This window comes from Chlamydotis macqueenii, chromosome 21 (assembly GCF_036417535.1).
Source record: "Chlamydotis macqueenii isolate bChlMac1 chromosome 21, bChlMac1.mat, whole genome shotgun sequence".
In the NCBI taxonomy this organism is placed as follows: domain Eukaryota; kingdom Metazoa; phylum Chordata; class Aves; order Otidiformes; family Otididae; genus Chlamydotis; species Chlamydotis macqueenii.
The window spans coordinates 9,021,259-9,044,108 of record NC_141576.1 but is presented as its reverse complement, the minus strand read 5'-3'; the positions used below and the strand labels follow the sequence as shown (position 1 = coordinate 9,044,108).

The following is a 22,850-nucleotide window of genomic DNA, read 5'->3' as shown; positions in this document are numbered from 1 at the left end:
TTCTCTCCCCAGTTAAACCACACCGAGCCAAAAGCAGCTCTTGCAAAAACATCCCTTCTCCCCTCTGACCCTTGTTCTGGTGTCCTGACACCAAAGAGCAGAGTCAAATCCTCGGGGGAAAAGAGAAAGAAAAAAAAAAAAAAAAAATAAAAAAAAAATTCTTATTTATAGGGGAGCCCTTGTCAGGCAACAAAGCTTTCGGGGTGCAAACAGCCACGGACATGGTCAGTTCAGAGCAGCTGCCGGTGCAAGGTAAACTCCTGTTGCAAGAGCTGCCGTTTCCAGACGGACTGTCAGGCAAGGAAAAAGCACCGCTCTACAGCTGCAGCTTCACAACTCAACCCGTTTTGGAACTTAAAAAAAATAAAGGGACGAGCCTCCACAGGTCAAACTCTGAATGGAACACTGAAATACTAAGAAAAGCATCTACCTTCCCCAAATTCTGCAAAAACTCACGTGCCTGTCCCATCACACCATCCAGAGGACTTCCTAGAAGCTCTCTATTTGCATTTCCTCCAAATATTTCCTAAATTGTTCCCATCTGCGCAGCCAGGCCGCAGGACTCCCCGCAGCAGACCTCTGCTTTACGTTACCGACCTCCTCCTGCTGTTGCACGCATTTGTAACAAAGGAGAGCTCGGTTTTGTTTGAGTAGGCAAATAATGTCAGCACTTGATAAAAATATTAAAGCTCCCAGTTTACAGAGGCGTCTAACGTGCTTTACTGGTATTCTTCACGCAGCCTTGTATTTCAGCAAGAACACCTACCGGTGGTTAAGCAAAAACCTTTACAAGATTGAGGGCGCGGCGGTTTATCTGCATCCCATTTTGCTACGCTAGGTAACCCGGAGGTTAAAAAGAAAGGCTGAGAAGCTCTTATTCCTCTGTCAGGGCTTATTTTTCTCTCTCACACCGCTAGATGTCTAGCCAGCTTCACAATCCGGTCGCAAGCAAGTGGCAGTCAAACATTAACAGGGCGACAAAGCCGCTCCGGCGGCAGCCAGTGTTTATGCACGGCGTGATGAAACGCAAGGAGGTGTTTACCAGCAAGAGAGCCGAAAATAAAGCGGCATCGTGCAGATGCGTGCACGGAAGGAACTGGGAAAGGGACGCTCAGGTGTGCTCACGCTGACGCGGCTTTCCAATAAACTCAGGGAGCAAATAAACGCGAGGGTTTTAGTCTTTTCACTAAGCTGTTTTATAAGGATGCTTTAAAGAAAAGCAATATTTCAATCGCAGCAAAGCACGAGCGTCCTGGTGGGTCAGTGTTTCTGGGAACGGATTGCTTGCGCTGTAAGCGACACTTCCGGCATTAACTTCCCCGCGTCCCGACACTGCAAAGCATCCCGAGCTAAGGAACACCAGGCAAACCCGAGCCCTCAAAATGCCAGTTGAAAGCTGACCCGTTCCCACGTATCGATTGCAGATCAAGAAAGCCGCAGGTCCGAGCTCTCCAAGAAATCAAGAGCCTGCCCTGCGCAGGGAACAGGCTGCTCTGGGGAGCAGCAGGACGGGCACAGGACGAGCTCACAACGGCAGAAAAGCGTGAAGGAGAAGCAGAAAGTGCAAAGAAAAAAGGCAGTTTTGGCTTCCAAGCCATTATCTGGATCACGATTTTTTTACCACCTTCAAGTAAAACACCTCAGTGGAAATGAAAACAGAACGCGTTAAGGAAACCGAAAGCGATCTTGTTATCTGTTCCTAAGGCTCCTTTTGCACCCCGGCCAAGGAAGCGGCGACCCACCCACCTCATCCCGATAGGCAACTGCTGCCCGAGTTACCGGCGTCTTATCTGCCAGGCGGCAGGCAAGAGAAGTACTGGAGGAACTGATCACGGGGCGTGCGTAAACACTCAGACGGGGCCGCACCGAGGGAAATCTGGCTGCAACCGGCAGAACTGCCGTCTCACACGTTACTCTTAAGACGTGACAGCACGCGTAGGAGCGTTTTTGTTTTAAGAGTATCGCAGCCTCCACGTACTCAGCCTCCGTGTTTTTGGTGAAAAGAGTTATTTTAAAAGGGCACTCACAACTTAAAGGTTTTACCTAGATCTTCCTCAATCCCCAGCTGCAGTTTCTTCCCCTCCATCTTTTCGATGTCTTCGTCGTTGAACTTGTACCACTCGCCCGTCTGCGGATCCTTCACGTGGGCGATGTAGTGCCCGGAGTAGGCGCTCACGCCTCGGTGTATGAGGACGGCGCTAAGCTCATAGACGTAGACGCCGTCTGGAAGGAAAGCGGCAGTCATGCAGCGCTCCGGATGAAACAGCACAGACCTTTTCTTTCCCAGCGTTTAACGTTTTCGCGAGGCAGCGGACAAAGACTGCACTTGAACTTGCATCCCTCCGAGACCCCGCTAAACGGGCTGTGGCTTCCAGAAGCTGCTTAGCAAGGCAGTTATTTGAAATACAGGCTTCAAACAACTCTCGACATAATTTCCCATCAAAAAGGGGATTCAGAGGAGATCTCCTCTCGTCTGTTAAGGAGCAGTGGGTAAAGTTAATGAAACACAGTGTGCAAAACTCACTTTTTTGTTCCATAAAAGGCTCCATGTCAAGCAGTTCGGAGAAGCCGATGTAGGTGTTGAGCTTTTTCTTATGGCCAGTTTGTCTGCACGGAGGCAAAGCTTCGGTTCAGGGGACAGCAACAGCAGTTCGCATCTCAAAATAACTCCCCTCGAAACCCAGCGAGCATCCCCAGCGCAGCTCACGCACGCGCTCAGTCCTCAGATCCACGCAGAAAGAGCAGAGGAGATGACTTCTCAAAGAGCTTCCACCCAACCCCGGCAGCTCCCGCTTTGCCAGCACGCTCTCCAGCGAGAGCCTTACCTGTCAAACACGAAACGCATCAGCTGCAGGTTGAGCGTGCAGGGAAGACTCAGCAGCCTGATCTTCCTCGTGGCGTTCTGCTTACTCTGACAAGTTTCGCAGAAATAACGATTGTCCCCTTCTAGTTTTTCTTCCTGAGCGGGGAGGGAGACAGAAGGAAAGGCCTGAGAACAGGTTACCACTGAGAAGTCAACCAGTCTGAGCTACCCAACAGCTGGAGGCTGAAAAGCATATTTATTTTAACCATTCCAGTTTCTACTCTGCTGCTTTCCAAAATAATCTCTTCGTTAAAACTGCATGCTAATAAACGCACTTTACAGCACGGCCACAGTAGGCTGCTCTCCCTTTACGGACAATTTTAGACCGGATCAAGCCCCGTTCTCAGGTCGCCTATGAGACCGCAGGGCTTGCTCTCCACTTGACTGCGCTGGGTTACACGGAGGGCTCCGGAACGAGAAAATCATTACATCGTCCTTTGATGAGCTCACACGGCCCAAGTTAATGTAAAGCCACGTTTTAGCCTGGGAACCACGACCCTCTTGCGCTCAGCCAAACAAGTATCGCCGGGTAAGAGCCACTGCCCACGCCTAAGCAGATCCAAGGGCAGGATTAGGCCGGAGGAGAACTCCAGCTGCCCTAAACAAGGTCACCGGCTTGCTTCAATGGAGGCAGGAGCAGACAAACTGGAAGGTCACCATCCCGGGGTTTTAATGCGCGTACGCAAACCAGTCTTTTTCCATAGCAGGTACCTTCCACGAGCAGAGCGACCGGTTTGCTGAGCGCATCGGCAAAGGCGCTGCCCCACACCAGACAGCTCCACCAGAGTCGCATTCCGGGTCAGCTCTGCCCTAAATATTCCCCGTTGACTCTGCACCTCGAACCTTTAACAGGCCGGATCTAAACTTAAGATCTAGGCAAATTTTCAAGTCGAATTAAGAGGGCTTGCAGCTGTTCCCAAGGTATTCCCGGCCCTCCCGAGTATTCTGGAGAGCACATTTTAGAGGGGGGAACGTCTCCTGTTGCTATGCAGATGAGCACCGATATAGAAAACACAAAAAGCCACCATTCTGCCGGTGCTATCCATGACAAAGCAGCGGGGACTTTTTGTCACACTTCAGGGGACTTTTTCCCCAACTCTGTTGGGAAGCATTTTGACTAAACATGCGACTTGCAAGTGCTTTTTAAAGCCGGAACATGCGCATGTGCTACGGTCTGGAGCGGCTCCTCGCTCCCTGATGTCTCAAACCTCATTTTCGGGGTCCGCAGAAAAACTTTTCCTTTTGCACGCATCTCACGGAGACAGCTCGGTCTCTTTGCTCCAATATCGACCTTAAAGGCTGTTAACTGAAGGGAGGAATTAAAGCACCTCGCTAAGAATAGCAGGACGCAAAAACCAACGAGCTCCTACCTTCAGAAATTCCGTTATGCAGTCTGTCAACTGCTTGTGCCCTTGGATGTTTAACTCCAGCTCATAAAATTTAGACACGAGTTTGGACTCTCTGCCACACTGGTTGCAGCTACGATTGGGGAAAAAAAAAAAAAAAAAAAAAGAAAAAAAAAAACACGTGAGGACAGCCCCTACCAGGAAAACCAGGAGCACTCGTGTGCACTGTTTTGTATAATTTTTGAGGTGAAATCCCCAGCTCTGAGAACGCAGGAATGAAAACGCGACACTCCAGCACTCCATTTTCTGGCTGCGGGACTTCACGTTCCATTAACTCCCTTGCAGGTTTAATACGTAAATTTTCATCACGGGATTAAAAGCAGCCGGAGAATCGCAACACCACCACGCAAACAGAACAAGGAAACCGAAACGCTAAAAACCTCTTTCTTAGAAAAAGTTTAGGCAGAAGCTTACCTGCCTGCTCCGGCTGTTAGGAGGGCTCTTCGCCCCCTCAACTTCTTCTAAAATGTTTAAATATTTACAGAAAGGTTCTTCCCCAAGACCAAGTACTTACACCGTGACATAGGCGTACTCTCCGCAGAACTGCTTTTGCACTATGTTTCGGACATCTGGGTTTTTCTGTTTGGATAAAGTATCCTCCAGCAGCGACATGAACAGCTTTGAAAACTCCTGGGCATCCTAGAAGAGAAAGCCAAGCCTGTTACCAACACGCCACAGCGCAAAGCGCAATCACGACCTTGTTGCTAAATTACACAGGAACTCTACGCACAGGCTGCAGGGATCGGCATGCACCGAATGAAATAAAAAGACCAGTCAGGAGAACTAAAGAAAAAGAGGAATTTGCCCAAAAGGAGCAAGAGGCCCCCAGCGTGAGTTCACCTGGCTCCCGGCCAGCCCCGCTGGGCGGTTTGACTTCTGCCTCGCTCCTCGCAGGGCTCGGGAAGAAAAAAAAAAGAAAAACAAAAACTCCTGCAGAGCTTTCTGTCCCGTTAACGCTCGTTTTTTAAAGCTTGGCACGCAAGACAAGCTGTCCCTGCTCACGTATAGGTGAGAAGAAAAATAAAACCGCCATGGAAATGAGAAGCTGCCCTGTGAATTCATCCCCTCCTGCAAGGCCCGAGAGGTTCCCCACACTCATCTCTGGGCCCTCCTCTCCCACGCTGGCTCTCCTCTTCCGAAAACAAACGGGCTTTGGCCTCTCCCAGCTGCCCTTTAGTATCGCCGGTCAGCAGCGACCGCTTCCTTCCTCTCCCGCACCCTCTCGAGGAAACGCAGGCCGGCGCTCGGGCTCTTCCTCCAGCAATCTCCCTCTTGCTCCTCGCAGAGTATTTCTGAGCCGTGCCCTGCTCCTGAGCTCTCTCCAGCTTTGGCGACAGTCCCAGCAGGACCCACCTGTGGCGCTGGCCCCTCTCTAACCGCGCTTGCTCTGCCCCACGCGCTGGCGCTGGACCTTGGCTGGCTCTCGGCGACCCGACCAAGCGTTTTCCCGCCCTGCGAGGGCCCTTCAAGCCCCGCTGAACTACCCCCCCCCACAAGTATTTCCCTGCCCTGGCAGCAGCAGCCCGTAAAGCTGCTGCAAAAGGACACCCAGTTCAGCTTCAGCTCCCACTCCGCATGGTGCCGGGGTTGATAAGGCGCTGACAACGCTCCCAGTCCCCATCCCATTGCTCCCCGGGCTCCTCCTGATCTCCCGCATCGATGGGAAGGGCCCTGAGCACCACTCCTCCCTCCACATTAATACGGAGCAGCAGATCCCAGTTCAGAGCTGCTAAAATAACACAAAAGGGCGGTTTCACGGCGCTTTAGAGAAGGCGATTTACTCCAGGGGCGCACCTCAAACCTACCTGTTGCTGCCCCGTGTCCAGGCCCAGTGCTTTGACAAATCCGGAGGGGTCGATGTATCGCCTCTTGCTGTTCTGCAACAAGGCGAACAAGTACTGGAGGTGCTCACAGATGGTCTGGGGCTCGTAGTCTGTGCAAAACAACACGCGGCACGAGTTACAGTAAGAGATTCCAGGCGAGAGGCAAGCGCCTCGAGTAACCCGCTTGTCCTTTCTTTGTACGGGTACACGTGACGATCGGGAACAACACGCTGTTTAAAAGCGGTTTTAATTTCTCATGAGAACCGAAGCGGTTCACGTCGGCAAGGACAGCGAAGCCCGAATACCATCAGAGAATCACCGAAGTGGGAAAAGCCCCTTAAGAACATCCAGTCCAACTGTCAACACCCCGCAGCGCCCAGCCCGAGCTGTGAGCGAACAGCGCAAGCAGCGTGCGCCAACCACCCCGCAGCAACAGCTTCTCTTTCACCCTAAACGGTGAGCTACAATTTAAAAAAAAACCCATAAAAACCGGAATGGAAGAATCCAGGCGGCTGCCCCGCCCCTGCAGCGCTGTACCGTACGTAAAGGCGCGTCACCTGAGGCCACCGTGTCCACCGGGAACTGGGAGCCTGAATTTCCGCCCTCCCACGGGATGAGTGCGGCTCCACGGTCGCACAGATCAGCCCCAACCCACGCGCTGCCACCCCCAGCACCGTCGCGAAGCCGGGAACCAGTTTGGGAAGCAGCCCGGCAAGAAACGAACCCAAACTGGATTTTTCAACCGGATCAGATCGCTCCGATTTAAGAAATAATCGGGGCAGAGGGTGGTTTGTTTGAGAAGCTGGGTGATGGACTCAGAAACGACAGCGTGGAGATCAGACGAGCGGTTTTAGCTTCACCCATCGGTTCTCCCAATCAATATTATCCCAAAGCCAACGCCAGCATGTAAAAATTTAGGAGAAAATGAGCAAAACCACTCCCGTTCACGGCTTCCACCCACCTTTGTCCTGTGGGACGCCCTCTCCGGCCATATTCTCATTGCAGGTGCTGGGACACAAGTAGAGGGCTTGCCGTAGCTCCAAGTTAAGAAACCACATCTGCAAGAAAGTGTTGACGTAGCACGTGGCGCCGAGGTTCGTTAAGCCCACGAACGCGTTCTGGCGTAAGAGAGAAAGCAACAGTGGTCACTCGCCGCTGCGGAGGAGCAAGCAGAAATCCAGCAGTCGGGGCGGCCACTTCATGGCTCGTTCGTTGGGGAAACGCCGCTCCGGCGCCGTACAAACAGCCGCCTCCCGAACTCCCTGGCTACAGGGAGACAGGAATCACCTCCCCTCGTCCCCATCTTCCCCTCTGGGGACTAGGAAGGGCAGGGGATGCTTTTGGGGTGGGGGGTTACCTTCTTGCGGCGCTCGCAGTTGGGGTCGTCGATGTTGTGGAAGCTGTTCTCGTCTATCTCGCCCAGCCAGACGTGCTCGCCGATGCCCACCAGGCAGTTGGGGTTCCCCCGGCAGTTCCTCCTGCAGAACCAGCGCCCGTCCCAGCCGTCACCCTCGCGGCTGGGACGCTGGTGTCCCTTGGGGACGGAGTGGGGGGGTGACCGTGGGGGATGGGGACAACAAGGGGAACACCATAGTGCCAAAGAGAGTGAACAAGGTGGGACACAGGACCCCGCATCTCCCAAAAATGGAGGTTATGGATGAGCAAGGAGATGGAAAAATCGGGGAGGGCGAGGAAAGGGGGACTCCAGGGAAACGTACGGGACCTGGGTCCCCTACGTGTGGGAAGCCAGGCAGGGAGAGCACACCCCCCCACAATCCCAGGGGGGTCCCCTACGTGTGGGAAGCCCAGCAAGCAGAGCACACCCCCCACAATCCCAGAGGGGTCCCCTACGTGTGGGGAGCCAGGCATGGAGAGCACACCCCCCCACAATCCCAGGGGGGTCCCCTACGTGTGGGGAGCCCGGCAGGGAGAGCACACCCCCCACAATCCCAGGGTCCCCTACATCTGGGGAGCCAGGCAAGGAGAGGGGCCCCCCACAACCCCAGCGAACGGAGGTCCCAAAGAAGGGAACGTGAGGGGGTCCCCAAAGAAGGGAAGATGGCGGGGGGGCCCCACCGACCCCGAGGGACCCAGCGAGGCCGGGGTGCTGCCCCAGCCGCACGGGAGGGAGGAGGAGCGCGGGGTCCCCCGCAAAGTGGAGGGCGGGGAGGGAGGTTTGGGGCCGGGTAGGGGGCGGGGGGTCGGTCCCGGTGCGGGTGGGGGGGTCCCGGCGGTACCGGCAGGCCCCGCGCTGGCAGGGCTCCAGCCCGACGCGGTAGGCCGCTTCGATGTGCTCCTGCGCCACCGCCTCGGGCGGCACCGTCTCGGTCCAGCGCCACGCCGCCTTCTCCAGCTGCAGCCGCGGAGCCATCGCCGGCCCCGGCCCCGGCCCCGGCCGCCCCCGGCCCCTCCCCGGTCCTGGTCCCGGTCGCGGTCCCGGTCGCAGCCCCGGTCCGGTCCCGCCCGGCCCCTCCCGCCGCCGCCGTCTCCGTCAGGGCCGGTGGCGTCAGAGCGCGCGACGCGGTGACGCTAACGGGCTGCGACGCGCCGGGGGGAAGGGGGCGGGGCCTGCGCGCGCCGAGCGGGGCGGGTGGGGGCAACGGCACCGGATCCGGATGCGGGCGCTGCGTGCGCGTGTCCGTGCGTGCGCGTGTCCGCGCGGCCCCAGCGCCCGGGTCCTGCCCCGCGCCGGAACCCCCGAGTGCCCCCATACAGCCCACACCCGCACCCCCCGGGCCGTCCCCGCCATACCGCCCCCCCCATACCCCTGATACCTCCCATGGCCCCCTTATCCTCCCATACACCCTCCATACCCCTGTACCCTCCGCTCCGCATGCCCTACACACCCCCTGTACCCCCTACACCCCCTACACACCCCCTGTACCCCCTACACACCCCCTACACCCCCTGTACCCCCTACACCCCCTACACACCCCCTGTACCCCCTACACCCCCTGTACCCCCTATACCCCCTACACCCCCCTGTACCCCCTACACCCCCTGTACCCCCTGTACCCCCTACACACCCCCTGTACCCCCTGTACCCCCTGTACCCCCTACACACCCCCTATAACCCCTATACCCCCTACACCCCCTATACCCCCATACAACCCCTGTACCCCCTACACACCCCCTATACCCCCTACACCCCCTACACCCCCCCACACCCCCTATACCCCCACACCCCCTATACCCCCTGTACCCCCTACACACCCCCTATACCCCCCTACCCCCCATACAGCCCATACCATACCCTCTACACCCCTATACACACCCTATACCCCCCATACCCCCTATACCTCCCCTATATCCCCATACCCACGTACCATACCCCCAAACCATACCCTCCTATACCCCCTATACACCCTATGCACTCCCTATACCCCCTATACCCCCAAACCATACCCTCCTATACCCCCTAAACCCCTATGCACCCCCTATACCCCCCCTTACCCACGTACCATACCCCCAAACCATACCCCCCTATACCCCCTATACACCCTATACCCCCCTATACCCCCCCATACCCCCAAACCATACCCCCCTATACCCCCTATACACCCTGTGCGCCCCCTATACCTCCTATACCCCCAAACCCCCTATACGTCCCCTATACACCTATACCATATCCCCCTATACCCCCATACCCCCCCAAACCCCCTATACCTCCCCTATACACCTATACCATATCCCCCTATACCCCCATACCCCCCCAAACCCCCCCCCATACCATACCGCCCGCCCCCCCGCACACGCAGAGGCAGCCGTGCTGGTTCTCTCCCGTTTATTGGGCGTCCCCGCGGGGGGTCCCGCCAGCGCCCCCCCTGTCCCTGGCGCCCCCGCCCCGCTGGGGGGGGCCCGGACGGCGGGGGTGGGTGGTGTAAACATTGTTGGGGGGTCCCGGCCCCCACCCCCGGAGCCACCCCGGGGCAGCGAAGCACCGTTTCCTCCTGGCTTTGGGTTTTTTTTGGGGAAAATAATAAAATTGGCCAAATCCCCCCCAAATATTTGGGGGTTAGGGGGGGCAGGGGGGCGCGGGGGAGCCCCCCGTGGCGCCGTGCCGCAGGTCGATGGGGTGGCGGGGGGCGGCGGTGGGCGCCAGCGCCAGCCCCCGCAGGCAACCGGTGATGCCAGAGGTGAACTTGCCGGCCGTCAGGCGGCGGGGGTCCGGGGCGCCGCCTGCCCCGCGGGGACACGGGGGACACGGGGGGCACACGTGGGTGGGGGGCACCCGCTGGGCTCCCCCCATCCTGCACAGGTCCCGTCCCACGTCCGTCCCACGCCCCGTCCCGTGTCCCGTCAGGTGTCCCCATCCCGTGTCCATTGTGTGTCCCATCCCGTGTCCATCCCATGTTCCATGTCGTGTCCCATCGGGTGTCCCATCCCGTGTCCATCAGGTGTCCCATCCCGTGTCCATCCCATGTTCCATGTCGTGTCCCATCGGGTGTCCCATCCCGTGTCCATCAGGTGTCCCATCCCGTGTCCGTCCCATGTTCCATGTCGTGTCTCATCGGGTGTCCCATCCCATGTCCATCAGGTGTCCCATCCCGTGTCCGTCCCATGTTCATCCCACGTTTCATGTCGTGTCCCATCAGGTGTCCTCATCCCGCGTCCACCGTGTGTCCCATCCCATGTCCCACCCAGTTTCCATCCCATGTTCCATCAGATGTCGCCATTCCGTGTCCCTTCCCATGTCGCATCAATTGTCCCCATCATGTCCCATCCCGTGTCCCACCCCACATCCCACCATGTGTTTCATGCCACGTCCCATGCAGTTTCCATCCCGTGTCCACGCCGTGTCCCATCCCGCGTTCTGTCCCATGTCCCACCCCATATCGATCCCATGTCCATCCCATGTCCATTCTGTGTCCATCCCATGTCCAGCTCATGCCCCACCCCGTGTCCACCCTGTGTCCCATCTGTGTCCCATCCCATGTCCACCCTGTGTCCCATCCGTGTCCCATCCCATGTCCATCCCGTGTCCACCCCGTGTCCCATCCGTGTCCCATCCGTGTCCCATCCCATGCCCACCCCGTGTCCCCGGCTGCCACCGTACCCACGTAGACGCTGCCCTGGGTGTTGGCCATGACGTTGCCTCCCGGCGACTCCCCGCTCACCGGCTCCTCCCCGTCCACCTGCAGCCGCCCGCGCCGGCCCTCCCTGCGCGGCACCCGTCAGCACCCGCGCCCCGGCCCCGCCCGGACCCCCGCCCGGACCCCCGCCCACCTCGTCGCCGTCACCCGGTGCCACTCGCCGTCGTTGACGGGGTCTTCGGAGACGATGGTGGCTTCGCCGCTGCCCAGCTGGTAGCTACGGGGGTGGCGTGGGGTCAGGGCGGGGGGCACCCTGGGGTGGCGGGGGGCACCCTCCGGTGCCACTGCGCCCCCCCACTCACCTGAACACCAGGTGCCCGTCCTTCAAGCCGAGGCCGATGAAATCTTTGGCTTTGCCAGCCGGGCCGGGCTCCTGCGGGCGCAGAGGGGGGTGAGCGGGGCGGGGGGCACCCTGACCCCCACCCGCCCAGGTTGGGCGCCCCGCTCACCGCCCCGTGCCACAGCAGCAGCCCGTCGGCGCTGCCCGTCCGCAGCTCCAGCTCGATGGTCTCGGGCGCCTCGGGGGGGCTGCAAAGAAGGGGGGGGCGCGGCTCAGTGGGTGCAGCGCCCCGGGGTGGGGGTACGGAGCAAGGGGCGCCACGCTGCGGGCCGGGGGTGCGGCACCCCGGGAGGGTGGGATGCTGCGCAAGGGGTGCAACATTGCGACGGGTGCGACGCTGCGACAGGTGCGACGCTGCGGGGGGTGCGATGCTGCACGGGATGCAACGCTGCGGGGGGGTGCAGCGCCGTGGGGAGAGGTTGCAGCGCCCAGGGTGGGCGCAGCGGGGCGGGGCGGGGTGGGGGTGCAGCGGCCCCGGCGTCGCTCACCCGCGGGGAAAGAGGTGGCCGGGCAGGGCCAGGTAGGAGCCGTCCCGGAAAGCGGCGCTGAACTGTCCCGGGGCGTCTGCGGGGAGAGGGGGCGTGACGGGGACCGCGCCCAGCCGCCACGCCCGCGCCACCGCCTTTCGGCGCAAAAATGGGGGGGAAAGGGGCGCGGGGACCCTACCGCCACCCCCGCTGCCTTCCGGCCAGTCCTGCTCCAGCTCCGCCAGCGCCACGCCTGCGGGAGAGGAGGTTGGGGACGGGGCGGCACACGCGTGTCCCCACACGCGCGTGTCCCCACACGCGCGTGTCCCCACACGTGTGTACGCGCGTGTCCCGCGCGTGCCGGACTCACTGTGCTGGCAGTCGGGGCCGGCGTAGCCCGGCGGGCAGAGGCAGGCGTCGCCCTTGCAGGTGCCGCCGTTCAGGCAGGGGCTGCGGCGCAGGCAGCGGTCGTCCTCCCGCTCGCAGCGCGGCCCTGGGGACGCGGAGGGGGACGCCGCGTGAGGCGGGCACAAGGGCACCACGCATGTGCGCGAGCTGCACACACATACGCACACGGACACGCATGTACGGCAGATGCACACGTGTGCAAACCGCATCCAGTGCATAGCACACGTGCACGTCAATTGCACACACCGCAGGCACACGCACAGCACGTGCATGCTGCACACATGTGCATGTGCAGCAGGTGCACCCACTTGCAAACGGCACGCATGCAGGCACAGCACGCAGCGTGCATGCGCATACAGCACATACGCATGCAGTGCACATGCATGCACCGCCCACATGCATGCACGGCACATAGTGCACATGTACATGCAGCGCACATGCACACACAGTGCATATGCTTGCATGCACAGCACACTTGCATCCACGGCACATGCATGCACAGTGCACACACGTGTGCAAACACACACAGTGCATACACAGCACACATTGCAGCTGCAGCACACATGCATGCACAGTGCACACGTGCACACGCATGCACAACGCACAGTTGCAAGCAGAGCGCACACGCATGCAGAGCACACATGCATATGCAGTGCACACATGGCCCATACACACACTCGCATGCACAGCACACGCATGTACAGCAAACACACAGCACAGATGCACACACCCACTGCACACGCACATACGCAGTGCCTGCATGCACAGCGCACACGCATACGCAGAGCACACAGCTGCAATGTGTGCATGGCCCACATGCACACGCAGCACGCATTCATGCACAGTGCACGCACTGGCACACACAGTGCACATGCATGCCCTGCACATATGCAACACACGCATGCACAGCACACACACACCTGCACGCACAGCACGCATGCACACACGACACCCGCGTGTGCGGCGCACACGCTGGCACGCGCTGCACCCACGCGCGCCCGGGCACACCCGGCACACGCGTGCGGCGCGGCGCGGCGCTCACCGTGGAAGCCGGGCGGGCAGATGCAGCGGTGCGCGGGCTGGCCGGCGGGCAGGGGCTGGCAGCGGCCCCCGTGCAGGCAGGCGGCGCGGGCGCAGGGCGAGGGCTGGGCGCACTGCCCCACGCCGCGGCTGCGCAGGAAGCTGTACGACAGATCCACCTTCTTCCCGTTCACCCACACCTGCGGGGACACCGCGGGGTCAGCCCCGGCCCCCCCCGAATCGCCGAGGGGCCGGGGCCGGCGCGTCTCACCTCTCCGATGCAGCCCCGGAAGGAGGCGTTGGTTGGGGGGCGCAGGGGGGGCTCGGCGCCCCCCAGGTACAGGGGGGTGCGGAGGTTGAGGCCCTGGCTTTTGCCGGGCGAGGAGCGTTTCACCGGCGCGGCCTCGTCCACCGTCAGCGTCCCGTCCTTGTGCACCCGCTCGGCCGTCACGCGGTGCCAGCTGCCCAGCGTCACCGGCTCGGCGCTCCGCAGAACCGCCGGGCCTGCGGGGACGTGGCGTCACGGGGACCCCAAAGGTGCCCGAGGCGATGGCGGGGGACCCCCCCAGTGCCGCCAAGCCCCCTGCCGCCGCCGCCGCCGCCACGCCGGCCTACCTGAGCCCAGCTCGTAGCGGAACTCGAGGTGGCCGCCGGCCATGGCCAGGGCGACAAAGTCCTCGACGGGTGCAGCCTTGCCGGCGCTGAAGAGCAGGAGGCCGTCGGGCGCCAGCGGCAGGAACTCGGCCTCCAGCCGCAGCTCGTGGTGCACGTTGGCCAGGGGCGGGTAGGAGACGAAGGCGCCCTCCTCGCCGAAGGACGGCACGCTCACCGCTTCGCCTGCGGGACACCCCGCTCAGCGCCCGGCCGGCGGGACCCCCGTCCTCCCGGCCCTAGGGTGACCACCTCCCCAGCATGGTCCCAGCCCCGTCCCCGTGTCCCCCAGTGTGGTCCCAGCCCCGTCCCCGTGTCCCCAGCATGGTGCCAGCCCCATCCCCGTAACCCCAAGGTGGTCTCCAGCCCCTACCCGTGTCCCCAGCGTGGGCCCCAGCCCCATGTCCATCTCCCATGTCCGTGTCCCCATGGTGGTCCGCAGCCCCGTGCCCCATCCCTGTTGTGTTCATGATCCCCCTCTACCTGGATGGTACCTGATCCCCTGTCCCTGTCATGCCCGTGACCCCAAGGCGGTCCCCAGCCTGTCCCCATGTCCCTAGGGTGGTCCCCAGCCCTGTCCCCATCTCCCTGCGGTGGTCCCCCTGCCCTGTGCCCATACCCTTGTTGTGGTCCCCAGCCCCGTGCCCATGTCCCTGCAGTGGTCCCACCCCCCAGTCTGTGTCCAAGGGTGGTCCCAGCCCCAAGCCCCTGCCCCCAAAGGGGTGCCAACCCCATGCCTGTGTCCTCAGGGTGGTCCCCAGCCCCACGTCCCTCTCCTCAGGGTGGTCCTCAGCCCTACACCCATCTCCCCAGCATGGTGCCAGCTCCATCCCCATGTCCCCATGGTGGTCTCCAGCCCCTGCCTGTGTCCCAGCACGGTCCCAGCCCCAAGTCCCTGTCCCCAAGGTGGTGCCAACCCCATGCCTGTGTCCTCAGGGCGGTGCTTAGCCCCATGCCATCTCCCCAGCATGGTGCCAGCTCCATCCCCATATCCCCAGGGTGGTCCCCAGCCCCGTCCCCGCATCCCGGCCGCGCTCACCCTCGGTGCACCGCTCCCCGGCCTTGCCCAGGTGGCAGCGGCAGCTGTAGCCCTGCCCGTCCGGCCGGTTGACGCAGGTGGCGTCGGCCCCGCACGCCTCTGCGGGGTGACAGGCGGTGAGCACCCATTCCGGGAGCGCCAGCGGGCGACGTCCCCCCGCGACGGCCACCTACCCGGGTGACAGTGCAGCGCCCGCGAGTACTCGCAGTTGCTGCCGGTGAAGCCCTGGGGACAGCGGCAGACGTAGGTGCCGCTCTCGGCGTCCTCGCACACGCCGCCGTTCTGGGGAGGGGTGACACGGGTGTCAGCGGTGGGTGGGGAGGGGTGGGCGTGGCCCCTGTCCCCCAGCCTCACCTGGCACGGGCGGTCCTGGCAAGTGGGACAGCTGGTGACGCCGTGTGCCTGCAGGTCCATGTCCCCGAAAGCCACCTCCTCCCCTTGGATGCGCAGCCGGCGCACGCAGCCTGCGGAGGGACGGAGATGGCACCCGCGCACCCACTCCGGCGCCACCCTCACCCCCCCGCCCCAAAAACCCCCACCGCTCACCCACAAAACCACGGCTGAGCCCCGTCTTCGCCACGGCGCCGAAATCGGGGTACCCCCCCAGGTACAGCTCCTCGTTCAGATCCAGCCCTTGGAACTTCCCCTGCGGGCACAAGCGGGTGGGCACCCTGAGCCCCACCCAACACGCAGCCCACCCCCCTCCCCCAAAAAAAACCCCAAAACCCCACCTGGGAGGTGCCGTTAACCGGGGGGTGCCCGTCCAGCGCCAGCGAGCCCCAGGTCAGGTTGCGGAGCAGCCGGACGGTGTGGTACTCGCCCAGCCGCAGCGGCGTCGGGTGCCGGATGGTGGCCATGCCCGAACCGGCGTCAAACCTTATTTTTTGGGGGGGTGTAATGGGTGCGGGTGGGTGCTGGCACCCATCAGCCCCCCTCGTCCTCCTCCTCTTCCCAGTTCGGGGTCTCACCGAAATTCGGGGCGGCCGCCCACCAAACCGAAGGAGATGAAGTCGGCGCCGCTGTTTTTCCGCTGCCCGTTGTAGAGGAGAAGGCCTGGGGGCGGGGGGGTGGCAGCGGGTCAGGCAGGATCGTGCCCACCCCCAGGACCCCAAAATGCCCTGGAACCCCAAAATGGCCCCGGGACAGAGAAGAAACCCCCCCATAAGGTGGGGGTGGGGAGCTGAGATGAGTGGGAGGCAAAGGAGGACGGAAGGAGAGGGACGGGAGGAGGAAAGGATGGAGGGGACACGGGGGGACACAGGAGGGACACGGGGAGGACACAGGGGGGACATGGGGGGACACGGGGGGACACAGGAGGGACACGGGGGTCCCGCCAGCGCTCACCGTCGGCAGCGTCAGGTCGGAAGGTGACGAGGATCTCGAATCTCTTGTAGGCATCCTTGATGGTGGGCAGGGGGAGGAAGGAGCGGGGCGTCTGCCCAAAATAGGGGACCAGGCGCTCTGCGGGGACGGGCGGGGGGTCAGGGGGGTGGGGGCACACCCCCCCACCCCCCACCCCACCCTGTCTGTCCGCCCGCCCATCCTCACCTCGGACCTTCAGGACGTAATAAGCCGTCTCCTGGCCGCGGTGGTTGGCGGCGGCGCAGGCGTAGACGCCGGCGTCCTCGTGGCGCACGGCCGGCAGCGTCAGGACGTTCCCCTCCGTCCTGGCGCCCGCCGGCAGCTCCCCCTCCAGCTGCGGCACAGCCGAGGGGGGGTCAGCACCCACAGGGTGCCCCCCCCCCAGCTCCGCACCCCTCCATCTCACCTTGCTCCAGGTGATCTCCGGCACCGGGAAACCGGATGCCAAGCAGGGCAGAACAGCCGCCGAGCCCACCGACACCTCCTTCACCTCCGGCTGCCCGGCGATTTGGGGGGCGGCTGGGGACGTGCGGGAGGCCTCAGCACCCCCGTGCGCGTCCCCCCCCGCCCCACCCCCAGCTCGGCCACATCCCCCCGCGCTCACCCTGCACGTGGAGGATGACGTGGGACTGCACGGTGCCCACGGCGTTGGCGGCGGTGCAGCGGTACTGCCCCGCGTCTGCCCGTTCCACCCGCTCAATGGTGAGCGTGCCGGCGCGGACCAGCACCCCAGGCCGGATGCGGCCCCCCACTTTGCTCCAGGTGACGTGGGGACGGGGTTCCCCCAAACCCAGACACTCCAGCTCCACCGCCGTCCCCGCCAGCACCGTCTGCACCGCCGTCCGGATGTTGATCACGGCCCTGGGGAGAGCTGGGGGGGGCACAGCGGGATTTTGGGGTGACCCCCGGCACGGGGGAGGTGTTGTGGTCCAGGGTCCAGAGAGATGGGGAGAAACGGGGTGCTCGGGGGCATGGGGTGACCTTTGGGGTGCCCATGGGTATGGGGAGAGATGGGGAGTGTTGGGGTACTCAGGGGTGTGGGCAGAGATGGGGGCACTGGGGTGCCCATGGGCATGGGGAGAGATTTGGGGTGTTGGGGTGCCCATGGGCATGCGGTGAGACGGGGGGTACCAAGGTGGTCATGGGTGCGAGGAGAGATTTGGGGTGTTGGGGTGCCCGTGGGCATGGGGAGAGACGGGGGAGTACCGGGGGGGGCACCGAGGTGCCCACAGAGATGGGTGAGTGGGTGCCCCCTAGTTTTGGGGAGACGGGGGTCCCAGGGTGCCCACGTCCCCCGGCGCGCGGTTATGCTCCTACCCTGGACGGTGAGGGTGGCCCTGTCCTCCGCCTGCCCGCCCGGGGCGCTGGCCCGGCACACGTACACCCCCTGCGCCCCCCATGCCAGCTCCGGCAACCTGCGGGGACACGGCCGGGCTGTGGGACCCCGCGGGGGGACAGCTGGTGGGGGGGCGTCCCCACCGCCCCGTCCCCCCGCTCCTTACCGCAGCACCCCGTCCCGCACGCTGTGGGTGGGGGGCAGCTCCCCGCCGTCCTTCAGCCACTCCAGCCGCGCCCGCGGGTCGCCCGAGACGGTGCAGGCGAATTCGGCGGTGCCGCCCACCCCCTTGACGAGGCTCCCCGGTGTCACCCGTACGGTCAAGGGACCGCCACTGGCGTCCCTGCCATCACCGGCGTCACCTGGGCGGGATGCAAAGCCCTGATGGTACGTGGCGGCGCGGGCAGCCCCGCCGCCCGGCATCGCCCTCGGCGCGGGGGGCTCACCGTGCACGGCCACGCGGGCGAAGGTCTCAGCGGTGCCGACGCGGTTGGTGACGAGGCAGCGGTAGGTGCCGGCGTCGGCGGGCAACACCGGGCTGATGCGGAGGAGGCCGGCGCGGTGGACGACGCGTGCCGAGAGGCTGCCGTTGACCTTGTCCCAGGCGTAGAGCAGCGGCGGGGTGCCATGGGCCAGGCACTGCACCTGCAGCGCGTCGCCGGCGCGCACCGCCGCGTCCTCCGGCAGGCTGGTGGCGTACGGTGGCGCTGCGGGGACATGTGGTACTGTCAGCACCCGGCCACAGCCAGGATGGGCAATGAGTGGGTCAACGGGGCAATGAGTGGGCCAATGGGGCAATGAGTGGGTCAACGGGGCAATGAGTGGGCCAATGGGGCAATGAGCGCGTCAACGGGGCAATGAGAGGGTCAACGGGGTAATGAGTGGGCCAGCGGGGCAATGAGTGGGTCAGTGGAGCAATGAGAGGGTCAACGGGGCAATGAGTGGGTCAATGGGGCAATGAGTGCGTCAACGGGGCAATGAGTGGGTCAATGGGGTAATGAGTGGGCCAGCGGGGCAATGAGTGGGTCAGTGGAGCAATGAGAGGGTCAACGGGGCAATGAGTGGGCCAACGGGGCAATGAGCGGGTCAACGGGGCAATGAGCGGGTCAACGGGGCAATGAGCAAGTCAGTGGGGCAAGGAGGGCGCCGGTGGCAGGGTCTGGGTGGATGTGGAGGTGGACGTGCGCCGGGATGGACCAGGGACGGGTGGATCCACAAGCAAGAGCCGGAGGGAGGAGCTGCCCCCTTACTCTCCACGTCGAGGGTGACGAAGGCCTCGGCGAAGCCGGCGGGGCTGCTGGCGTTGCAGATGTACTGGCCCGAGTCCTGCTGCGCCGCGCGGGGGATGACCAGGCTGCCGTTCACCACCTGGTGCTGCCAGGGCAGGGGCGCCCGCAGCTTCGACCACTCGATGCGGGGCGCCGGCTCGCCTACGGGCAACGCCGGTGCCCGTCACCACGGTGTCGGGGTACCGCGGCAGGATGCCCCCCCCCGCCTGCAACCATCCCCCATCCTCCCCATACCTCTGGCCGTGCAGTGCAGCGTGGCGGTGTCCCCGGCCACCACGGTGATGGCGGTCGGCGCGGTGACCACGGGGGCGCCGGGTTGCCGCTGCGCCGTCTCCACGTTGACGTCCACCCGGGCTTGCGCCGAACCCAGGGCGCTGTGCGCCGTGCAGACGTAGGTGCCGGCGTGCTCCGGCTTGGCCGGCGAGAACTGGCGGAGCGGGGACGGGGTGGGCGGCGAGCACCGGACACCCACCGGCGGCCCGCGGCACCCCGGGTGCCCCGCTCACCTGGAGAATGGCCTGGCTGTCCATGTGCAGCAGCGTTTGGTGCTCCACCTTCTGCCGGGAGCCCGGCCGGCTCCAGCGCACCAGCGGGCGCGGTTCGCCCCGCCCCAGGCACTCCACGCTGAGGGATTTGCCCTCCTTCACCGTCACGGGGCCCGGTGGCATCACCGACACCGTGGGGGCACCTGGAGATGGGGGAGGGCGTCAGCGCGGGGCTGGGGACGCGACCACTGTGGACGTTGGCACGGCCACGGGGGACGTCACCGCCACGGGGGTATCTGGTGGCCACCCCGGCCACCTCGCACCTTGCACCACGAGGCTGACCACGCTGCTGGCGACACCGAAGCGGTTGGAGGCCACGCAGTGGTAGGCACCCTGGTTGCCCGCATGGGCACCGGCGATGGAGATGACGGAGCCGTTGGTGCTGATCTTCACGTTGTCTGGGCAAGGAGGAGCCATCAACGCCGGGGCCATGCCGGGGACGGTGCCGGGGCCACCCCGGGGACCACCCTACCTTGCAGGTGTTGGCCGGGTCCCATCCGCCAAGTGACGTTGATGGGCTGGGCGCCGTCGTGGATGCGGCACTTGAAGGTGGCGTCCTCGCCCGGCGCCACCGCCATGCTGTGCGGGTCGATGGAGATGATGGGGCTCTGCAGGCCTGCGGGGACAAAGGCATGGGGAAGCCACCAAGGTCACCCACGTCCCCCCCACCCCGACACCCTCCCTCGCCCCGTGGCGGCACTCACGGTAGCTGGAGCTGTCGCGGGAGGTGACGGTGACAGTGACGGCGGCCTCTCGGGAGACGCTGCCCGTGTCCGCGCGGCACACGTACTCCCCCGAATCGGCCACCGAGAGCTGCGACAGCCGCAGGCGGGACCCCGAAACCTGGGGACGTGGCAGCGGGAGGCAATGGCATCGACCAGCCGCCCACGGCCACCGTCCCCCACCCTGCCGGCGTCCCCCCCTACCTGGTGCTTGGCCGGCAGGGACCCGCCGCGCTTGTACCAGGTGATGGTGGCCTGGCCCTGGCCGGCCACCACGCAGTCCAGGTCCAGGGTCTGGCCCTCGGTGACGGAGGACGCCGAGGACTCGATGCGGACGGGCGGCGTGACGCCGGCGGCTGCGCGGGCGGAGATCAGGGTCAGGGTCCCGGCCGGTCCCTCGTCCCCCAGCACGGGACCCGAGGGGAAGGGACGCATGGGGACCCGTCCCGGGAAGGGTGGCACTCACGGTGGGGTGGGCTGGCGCCGTCATCGATGGTGATGACGAGGGACGTCTCCTGCGTGACGCTGCCCGACATCACCCGGCATACGTACTCCCCCGAATCGGCCGCTGTCACCTGGGGGACGCGCAGGCGAGTGCCCGACACCTTGGAGGGGACAACGCGGGACCAGGTCAGCGCTGGAGAGCCGGGGAGGGGACGAATTTTGGGGTGACCGCCCTTCTGCCCACACCCTACCTGGTGGCCGGTGGGCAAGGAGCCGCCGCGCTTGTACCACGTCACGGTGACGGGGCCCGATCCGGCCACCACGCAGTTGAGGTCCAGGACCTGGCCCTCGGCGATGGCCGAGGACGAGGACTCGATGCGGAGGGGCTGGGAGATGCCGGAGGCTGGTGGGGGGACAGGGAAAGGTTTGTTGCCAAGGCGGCACCCGTCCGTCCCCAAGCGCTGCCCTCTTGCTCGCACTCACGGTAATAGGTGCCAGCGCCGCTGGGCACGGTGACGATGACAGAGGCCTCCTGCGTGACGGTCCCCAGGGTCACCCGGCACACGTACTCCCCCGAATCGGCCGCCGCCACCTGGGTGAGGCGCAGGCGGGTGCCCGACACCTGGGGAGGCGACAAATCGGGGACGCATCAGCGCCTGGCGTGGGGGCCGCGCCCCGCGGGGTGACGTCACCTCCCTGGTGTCCCACCTGGCTGCTGGGGGGCAGAGCCCCGCCGCGCCGGTACCAGGTGACGTGGGGGTGGCCCTGCCCCGCCACCATGCAGTTGAGGTCCAGGGTCTGTCCCTCAGCGACGGCGGCGGACGAGGTCTCGATCCTCACCGGCGGCGTGACGCCGACGGCTGGGGGTGGCAACGGGGTCAGCGAGGGCAGCCACCGCATCCCCGTCCTGTCCCCGTGTCACCTCCCGCCCGTCCCCGGTACCGTAAGAGGAGCCGGCGCCGGTCTGGATGGTGACGATGAGGGATGTCTCGTGCGTGACGCCGCCCGACGTCACCCGGCATACGTACTCCCCCGAATCGGCTGCCGTCACCTGGGGGACGCGCAGGCGGGTGCCCGACACCTGCGGAGGGTGACACAGGTGACAAGGGGTCACAAACCTCTTGGAAACCCAAAAAAAACCCCTTTTCTGTCCCAAAACACCCCCCCGGTGTCCCCTACCTGGTGCTTGGCCGGCAGGGACCCGCCGCGCTTGTACCAGGTGACAGTGGCCTCGCCCTGGCCGGCCACCACGCAGTTGAGGTCCAGGCTCTGGCCCTCGGCCACGGAGGAGGACGAGGACTCGATGCGCAGCGGTGGGGTGACGCCGGCGGCTGGGGACAGAGATGGGAGCGTCACCCCAAGGAGATGGTGGCACGGTCCCTGTGTCCCCTCCCGGTCCTCACTCACGGTAGGGGCTGGCCCCGCTGGGCTGGATGGTCACCATGACGGACGTTTCCTTGGTGGTGGCCCCGCTGGTCACCCGGCACACGTACTCACCCGAGTCGGCCGCTGTCACCTGCAGCAGCCGCAGGCGGGAGCCGGACACCTGCGGGGAGGGGACACCGGGGTCACCGGGGCCACTTGGGCTTCCAGGGGGCTGCTGGGGCTTGCATGGGCCACCTGGACTTGTAAGGGGCCAACTGGGCTTGCATGGGGCCACCTAGGTTTACATGGGGCCACGGGCCAACCCCAGCCACCCCCCTTGGGGACATCCCCCCCGTGTCCCCTACCTGGTGCCTGGCCGGGAGGCTGCCCCCGCGCTTGTACCAGGTGACGCTGGCCTGCGCCGGGCTGGCGATGACGCAGTTGAGGTCCAGGCTCTGGCCCTCGGCTACGGGCGATGACAAGGACGAGGACTCGATGCGCAGCGGGGTGGTGCTGGCCGGGGCTGGGGACCGAGACGGGTTAGAGACCACGGCCACCACCACGTGGGACCCTCCAAGGGCCACCGGGAGCCAGGATGGGCACGCGCAAGGGCGGCTTCCCCAGAGACCAACTCATGCCAGAACCCGGGACACCGCAGGGCAGTGCCACCCACCCAC

The 22,850-nt window shown here is 64.1% G+C and overlaps 2 protein-coding genes across 4 annotated transcripts in view; both read right to left on the bottom strand.

The window, feature by feature from the left end:
• USP48 (ubiquitin specific peptidase 48) overlaps window positions 1-8,487 on the bottom strand; it is a 29,805-nt gene extending 21,318 nt beyond the window's left edge. For 2 of the 3 annotated variants that reach the window (XM_086764314.1, XM_086764317.1), the window contains exons 1-9: window positions 8,330-8,487; window positions 7,450-7,570; window positions 7,054-7,210; window positions 6,075-6,202; window positions 4,784-4,908; window positions 4,234-4,342; window positions 2,826-2,959; window positions 2,525-2,607; window positions 2,044-2,223 (exon numbers count right to left, since the gene is read on the bottom strand). In XM_086764314.1, the coding sequence (XP_086620440.1) occupies window positions 2,044-2,223; window positions 2,525-2,607; window positions 2,826-2,959; window positions 4,234-4,342; window positions 4,784-4,908; window positions 6,075-6,202; window positions 7,054-7,210; window positions 7,450-7,570; window positions 8,330-8,463 (1,171 nt within the window). In that variant the 5' untranslated portion in view covers window positions 8,464-8,487. The remainder of the gene's footprint in view (window positions 1-2,043; window positions 2,224-2,524; window positions 2,608-2,825; window positions 2,960-4,233; window positions 4,343-4,783; window positions 4,909-6,074; window positions 6,203-7,053; window positions 7,211-7,449; window positions 7,571-8,329) is intronic. The other variant, XM_086764315.1, reaches the window with a different exon arrangement.
• A 1,483-nt stretch (window positions 8,488-9,970) lies between these two features.
• Window positions 9,971-22,850, bottom strand: part of HSPG2 (heparan sulfate proteoglycan 2) — a 41,767-nt gene continuing 28,887 nt past the window's right edge. The window contains 39 exon segments of the mRNA XM_086764368.1: window positions 9,971-10,271; window positions 11,149-11,252; window positions 11,319-11,402; window positions 11,488-11,558; window positions 11,635-11,713; window positions 12,014-12,089; window positions 12,192-12,245; window positions 12,363-12,485; window positions 13,443-13,620; window positions 13,692-13,924; window positions 14,036-14,257; window positions 15,111-15,209; window positions 15,284-15,392; window positions 15,465-15,574; window positions 15,657-15,756; window positions 15,842-15,986; window positions 16,079-16,163; window positions 16,455-16,571; window positions 16,659-16,806; window positions 16,879-16,991; window positions 17,077-17,343; window positions 17,790-17,887; window positions 17,975-18,170; window positions 18,255-18,515; window positions 19,059-19,238; window positions 19,332-19,524; window positions 19,604-19,785; window positions 19,906-20,040; window positions 20,115-20,258; window positions 20,347-20,485; window positions 20,569-20,720; window positions 20,831-20,969; window positions 21,060-21,211; window positions 21,292-21,430; window positions 21,517-21,668; window positions 21,751-21,889; window positions 21,988-22,139; window positions 22,216-22,354; window positions 22,539-22,696. Coding sequence (XP_086620494.1) covers window positions 10,108-10,271; window positions 11,149-11,252; window positions 11,319-11,402; window positions 11,488-11,558; window positions 11,635-11,713; window positions 12,014-12,089; window positions 12,192-12,245; window positions 12,363-12,485; window positions 13,443-13,620; window positions 13,692-13,924; window positions 14,036-14,257; window positions 15,111-15,209; window positions 15,284-15,392; window positions 15,465-15,574; window positions 15,657-15,756; window positions 15,842-15,986; window positions 16,079-16,163; window positions 16,455-16,571; window positions 16,659-16,806; window positions 16,879-16,991; window positions 17,077-17,343; window positions 17,790-17,887; window positions 17,975-18,170; window positions 18,255-18,515; window positions 19,059-19,238; window positions 19,332-19,524; window positions 19,604-19,785; window positions 19,906-20,040; window positions 20,115-20,258; window positions 20,347-20,485; window positions 20,569-20,720; window positions 20,831-20,969; window positions 21,060-21,211; window positions 21,292-21,430; window positions 21,517-21,668; window positions 21,751-21,889; window positions 21,988-22,139; window positions 22,216-22,354; window positions 22,539-22,696 — 5,531 coding nt within the window. The 3' untranslated portion in view covers window positions 9,971-10,107.